This window comes from Trachemys scripta, chromosome 7 (assembly GCF_013100865.1).
Source record: "Trachemys scripta elegans isolate TJP31775 chromosome 7, CAS_Tse_1.0, whole genome shotgun sequence".
NCBI lineage: Eukaryota > Metazoa > Chordata > Testudines > Emydidae > Trachemys > Trachemys scripta.
This window is the reverse complement of record NC_048304.1, coordinates 29,145,938-29,152,540: the sequence shown is the minus strand read 5'-3', so window position 1 is coordinate 29,152,540 and position 6,603 is coordinate 29,145,938. Positions and strand designations below refer to the sequence as shown.

Below are 6,603 nucleotides of genomic sequence, written 5' to 3'. Positions count from 1 at the left end.
ACTGCAACAGCCCAGAGGTCTCCAAGGGGTGCCAACATTGTGGTTCAAAACTAAGGGCCTGTTTTCATGCCCCTCCCCCCCCCGATATTGTTATTATTTGAGGTCGCAGCATGTAGCAATAAGAAGCCTTACTCACCCCTCTCTACTCGCCAGGGGCATTGCTTGCTGCTTTTCGCAGCACTCAGCAACTCCAGAGCTGCTTGTACAGAGATGAAAAAATAAGGGATGTCCCTTGTAATAAGGGAGTGCTGGCAGCCCTGCTTCTGAGTCCCTTGCCACAGGGACCCCCAAAGCCTGCCAGGATGGGATGTGTGCCCTCACCCCAGGGCTGGGCACTGCTGTTGGGGATGTACGCAGCCCTTGAGCACCAGCGGGTACACACTCACTGTCTCAGCCCTTCAGCCCTTCTTGCCAGGCCAAACCCCTGCCCCCTACAACACCCCTCACAGGCTTCCCCCCCAACCAGCCTCATACCCCGCCTTTACCCCCCCCCCCCCCACAAACACGCGCCCCCCGCTGCGTACACACACACACACACCCAGCCACCTGCCAGCAGTCACTCAGCTGTGGCTTGTGGCTGGGTCTGTCAGAACTGCCAGAGTCAAAGGGCCAACCCCAGGGTTGGCTCCTGTGCGGGGACAGGGGTGGGTCATAAGCACAGTGTAGGCAGTGAGCTCAGTCCATATGGGACAGCCCAGCTAGCCAGCCCAGGGACATCCCCACTCCTGGAACCTGGGCAGGGACTCCTGGGGTCTTTCCCCAGGCGGTGGGAGGGGGGCTAGAGCCAGGATAAGGGGGGACCCCCTGAGGCCTGCAGGGCTCTGTAACTGCACTGGGAGAGGAGTGGGGTTTTGGGGGGTGGGGGAGCTGTTAGCCAGGATTCCTAGGTCCGATCCGCTTTGCTGATATGTTTCCCCTCTGTAATGAGATCAGCAAAATTCTCTCCTGGGGCAATTGTAGGGCTGCAAAGCTCTTTGAAGCGCTAGAGAATAATCAGCAGCTGCTGTTTTCTGGGCCATTTATCCAACATTTTTCATCAGGGAAATTCCTGTCTTAGATCAAATTTGTCACTATGCTGCCAGGGAGAGAATGTGAGGGAGAACGAGAACCTTGCACTGGCAAAGAGCCACCTCCCCCAGGCTTTGATCTGCTGGGAACGCGCTCCATCACAGCCGTGTAGATAGGGATCCCTTGCCTGGCACTGCGCTGCAGCTGCCTCTGGCGTGGGGCACCGCGGCTGTTTATACAGGGATTCCCTCTCCTGGCAGTGAGCAGCAGCTGCCTCTGGGGTGGCGTGCTGGGGCTGTTTATACAGATTTCCTCCCCCACCCCGACTGGCACTGAGACCTGACCCATCACCATTTTGGGGTTTGGCGTAGGTGGGAGGGGGGCAGCGGTAGGAGCCCAGCTCCCAGGCTGGGAGCTGTTATGTAACGGCCAGTGCTCACTACCCTCCCTACTTGCTCCAGCACATTAGCCATGAGCTGCAGTGCTGATGGATTTAATCTGCTTAGGTGAGTTGCCACCTGACCCCCCCCCAGCTGCCCCCATCTCCAGCCACAGGACCCCAGCTGCCGGCCCTGGGGCTGCTGTCAGCTCCCCCCCCCACACACACACCCCTGCAATGCCTGTGAATTTGTCCTCGATTCGCTCCATTTCCTCATTAAACAAAGCAGGATAGTTAATGTGTGTGCACCTAGACTAGGCGTTGGGGGACGGGGGCGGGGGGGGGAGAGCGGGCAAGCATGTGTATTTGTGTCCTACCCTCCAGGGGGTGGCAGAGCCAATCCAGCCCCAGGGCAGGGTAGGGTGACCAGACAGCAAGTGTGAAAAATCGGGACAGGGGGTTGGGGGGTAATAGGATCCTATATAAGAAAAAGACCCCAGAATCGGGACTGTCCCTATAAAAGCGGGACATCTGGTCACCCTAGGGCAGGGGAAACAGACTAGTGTGGGGGGTGCAGGGAATGGACTACAAGGCATGTCCTCTCTCAGGGGGCGGGTGCTGCCATTTGGGCACACTGACACAGGCGTGGGTGATGGTGCTTGTGCAAGGTGTGTCAGGGTTAGAGCTGGGAAGGCTGGCAGCCAGGCCTGTGGGGTCTGGTCCCAACTGCGGTGTGTGTGTGGATCTATTGGTTAGAATGGTGGGAGGTGGGGGCTGGGTGTCAGGACTGCTGGGTTTTTAGCTTTGCTGCGGGAGGGGCCATGGTGCTAGTGGGAAGAGCTGAGAGTCAGAACAGTGGGGTTCCAATCCCAGCTCACTGGAGGGGCGGGGGGGGGGAAAGAGTTCACACCTCCTTCACCCCTCCCACCTCCAACCAAAGATCTCTGCTTAATTGGAAGAGCCAGCAACCACCAGAGCTGTCAGACGCAGGGAGCGTGGTGGATGGGGGCATTGGTAGGAGCTTGGGGGTCGGGAGGCAGGAAACAGTGTTGGGGGACGGGGTAGAGCTTATCTGTCTTTCTTGCCCCCACCCATCCATGCTGACTGAGGTGCTGGATTCACAGTGAAGGGAAATGATGGGGGGAGGAGACCCAGGAGCCTCCCCCCACCTGCTGAGGTCAGCATTGCAGGATGAATTGCTCTTGGGGGTAGTGGTTGCAAGATGGTGATAAGCAATTAACTAACAGAACCGGAGGGGGAGCCCAGGGCTGGGCTAGCAGGGGGTTGTGGGTCAGGATTGAGGGGCACTGGCAGAGCTGGGGTGGGAACCTACAGCTGCTCTGGGCATATGGAGTGGGGTCCCTGGCTCATAACTGGGCATAGGTGCTGGAACTGGGGTGCTCCTGCACCCCCGTCTTAAAGTGGTTTCCATCATATCCGGGGTTTACAGTTTGGTTCAGTGGCTCTCAGCACCCCCACACTGTACACGTGGTTCCAGCAGCCCTATAACTGAGGGCATCTGCTGAGGAAAGTTTGTGGGGATTCAATAGCATCTGCTTCCATTTGCTTCCCTGAGCAAAGGGCCCTGTGTGCTCGCACTGACACCTGGTGGCAAGAGGCAGAATGACAATGTCAGCAGCATTGAAGGCAGGATAAGCCAGAGCTCCTGGTCTGTTCCCCGCCTCACCCTAGCATCCCTGTGCGGCAGCAGGCCTGGGCTATAGTCGAGGCGAGGGTTAAAGTTCTGAGCAAAGGGGCACAGACCCAGCAGCAAATACAACTTCTGCAGCTCCAGCTGGGCGCTTGAGCCCTGCCTCTGATTGGCTGCTTGCCCCACCTTCTGTGGTATAAGCAGTCAATCAGAGCTGCTGCAGAGCTCTTCCCCCTGGAGGTGGGGTGGGGGTAGAGTTAATAGGGGGTGAAAGGAGGGGCAGTTTGATGGGGCAGGCAGCTATGAAGTCACTTTAATAGCTGTGGAAAATTACAGCTGAAATCCTTCCTCCCCCCCCCCTCTTTTTTCAGACTACTTTAAGTGCTGTAGGGAGCAGGGCCTGCACTTGTCCCCACATGGTTCAAAGCTCCCTGCAGCCAAACACTCAACCCTGAGCTATAAAGATACCAAACCCTAATGAACCTCCCACCTCCATCACTCCAGGGCACAATAATGGAACGACTGACACAACAGAACTGAATAAATAAAGAAGTGTGGTATAATTAAAGCCAATCAACACAGGTTTATGGAAAACAGAGCCTGTCAAACTAACTTGGTATATTTTTTGGTGAGAGTCAAAGATGAGTGTTGATGTTGAACATTTACACTTTTGTAATACATTTGCCATGGTACCCCAGGATATCTTAAGAAAACCACATCAATACTAAATCACCACGGCACACGTTATTAACTGGATTAAAAACTGGCTTACTGAGCCGTCTCACATTTTACTTGGAAACAGGGAATCATCACTGGGTGCATATGTTTCTACTGGGGTCCCACAGTGCTTGGTCCTATCCTGTTTAATATTTTTTGCAATGACATGGAAGAAAACATAAAATAATTGCTGATAAAGTTTGCAGATGACCCAAAGATGGGAGCAGTAGTGAATAATGAAGAGGACAGGTCACTGATACAGAATGAGCTGGTAAGCTGGGTGCAAACAACCACTATGTGATTTAATATGGCAAAATGTAAAGTTACACATATAGGAACAAAGAATGTAGGTTACACTTACAGGATGGGGGACTCTATCCTGGGAGGCAGTGACTCTGAAAGGGGCTTGGAGGTCATGGTGGATAATCAGCTGAATGTGAGCTCCCAACGTGAATCTGTGGCCAAAGGGGCTAATGCGATCCTGGGATGTATAAATAGGGGAAGCTTGAGTAGAAGGGAGGTTCTGTTACTTCCGTAGGTGGCACTGGCCCCGCTGCTGGAATCCTGCATCCAGTTCTGGTGGCCATAATGCAAGAGGGATGCTGATAAATTGGAGGGCTCAGAGAAGAGTCACGAGAATGATTAAAGGCTTAGAGAACATGCCTCAGAGTGAGACTCCAGGGGCCTGATCTATTTAGCTTAACAAAGAGAAAGCTAAGGGGTTACTTGGTCGCACTCTAGAAGTGCCTGCCGGGGAACAGCACTTGGATAACAGAGAGCTCATCAATCTAGCAGACAAAGGCCTAACACGATCTAATGGCTGGAAGTTGAAATTAGACGTCAGACTGGAAATAAGGCACAAGTGTTTAACAATTTAATAATTAAATATGGAACAACTTCCTAAGGATTGGTGGATTCTCCGTCAATTGCAATTTTTAAATCAAAACTGGATTTGTTCCAAAGTATCTGCTCTAGTTCAAAGAGGAATTAATTCAGGGCAGTCCCATGGCCTGTGTCATACAGGAGGTCAGACTAGATGATCCCACCAATCCCTGGTGTACTCAGTCCTGCTCAGAGCAGCAGGCTGGTCTAGGTCTCTCTTCCAGCCCTACCTATCTATGATTCTGATATATATAATCTATGGTTCTATGAAAGGGACAGAAATTGCAGTGGCATCAGGTTGGGATTGAGGGGCACTGTACTAGTGCTGTGTGTAGCGGGCTCCACAATGCCTGCAAGGGTAGAATGCTCCCCTACTGAGTCCCCACCCTGCTTCCTGCCCCACAGCCCGCCTAGTACCATGCCTGGGCACTGGGGCCAGGGCTGCAAGGGCAAAGTGCCCCCTAGTGGGCCACTGCCCCACTCCCTGCTGCACAGCTCCCCCCAGCACCATGGCCCAGCACTGACACACAGACTGCTGGTTAGTCAGGACTCTTTATTCCCTCTCCCCAAGTGTTGGGTTTTGATGGAGTTCTCCGGAAAAACACTGATATGCTGGAAACACTGTTTTTTTGGGGTACTTTCCATCCCAGGGGACTGGGGGACCAGATACCCACCAGCAGATGGGAGGTGGGGGGTAGGGCCCTGCACCTGAGGTGATGTGGCTGGGCAAGTCCCAGAGGGCAGGTTAGTGTTATCATCCCTCCTTCAAAGTGAGGGTGAAACTGAGGCACTGGCAGGAGAAGGGACACACCTCAGGTCACCCAGCCAGTTGGGGATAGAACCCAGGAGTCCTGGCTGCCAGCTCCCATATGGGCGTCTGAGATGTCCATGCTTCAGGTTGTGTATGGTCCCCAGAAGCTGTGGATTGGAGGATGTGTGTCCTGGGTGCCTGTATGTCTGGGGGCGTCCCAGGAGTCCATGTGTCTGGGACGGACTGTCCCCCAGGGCGCCACGCTGCCCCATCTCAGCGGACCAGGTGGAAGGTGAGCCAGTAGACGATCAGTGGCTGGCAGGCAGCAGCCCCCAGGGTGACATAGGTCTGACCACGCCCACCGCCCCTGGGATGCCCCATCCCATCTGGCACCAGGGACGGGTGCAGCTTCATTCGCAGGGAGCGTGCCTGGGGAAAGACAACATTAGATATAGGGGGGAGCCTGGCCCAGTAACCCACCTGCCCTGTCTCTCCCTGCCACCACCTCACCTTTGGGGAGACAGCATTAGACATGGGGAATTAACTGGTAATTACCCAGCCCCACTCCTCTTCTCATGCAGCCCCATGCCCAGACCACGACCCCTGCACTGCCCCCATGGAGTGAGTTGAACATTGCAGCTACTGTGGCTAAGGGAGCCATTACCAAGTCCCATGATGCCTCATGTTCAAAGGCTACTGCCCCTGCCGCTGGGATTGGCAGATACCACCATGTGGGGACAGGGCATTGGAGACTACTCCATGGGATGGCCTCAAATGGCCCAGGGGCCACATGGCCTCGCTCACTTCTGAGGCTCTTCCCCTATCTCCACTCCCAAGCACCTCCAACCTGTGGGTTACAGGGGCTATAACTGCTGTAGAGAAGCAACCCCCATTCCTGGGTGCCTGGCCCCAGGGATTTATGGGGGCTCTACGTGTCTATATAGGGGCTGTCCCTAGAGATTACAGAGGCTGTAGGTGTCCGTATTGGGCCCTGCACTCACCAGGAAGTACATGAGGGCACAGGATGTCCAGGCAAGGGCCACGTAGTACCCATCACTGCCAAAGAGCAGTCCCCCCAGCACAGCCAGGATCATCCTGCAGGAGACAGAAATTAGGGGAGGGCAGGGCCAGGCAGTGAGAGGGGGCTCCTCACATCTCCCCTCCCTGCACAGATGCACCAGCCCCCCTCCTCCAGCATCATGCCATCCAGCCTGC

At 54.9% G+C, this 6,603-nt stretch overlaps 1 protein-coding gene across 2 annotated transcripts in view; it reads right to left on the bottom strand.

Annotated features, from left to right (window-relative positions):
* Positions 1-4,609: 4,609 nt before the first annotated feature.
* The window catches only part of YIF1A (Yip1 interacting factor homolog A, membrane trafficking protein), an 11,072-nt gene continuing 9,078 nt past the window's right edge, over positions 4,610-6,603 (bottom strand). For both annotated transcript variants that reach the window (XM_034775145.1, XM_034775144.1), the window contains 2 exons: positions 6,390-6,483; positions 4,610-5,817 (listed from right to left, as the gene is read on the bottom strand). In XM_034775145.1, coding sequence (XP_034631036.1) covers positions 5,662-5,817; positions 6,390-6,483 — 250 coding nt within the window. In that variant the 3' untranslated portion in view covers positions 4,610-5,661. The remainder of the gene's footprint in view (positions 5,818-6,389; positions 6,484-6,603) is intronic.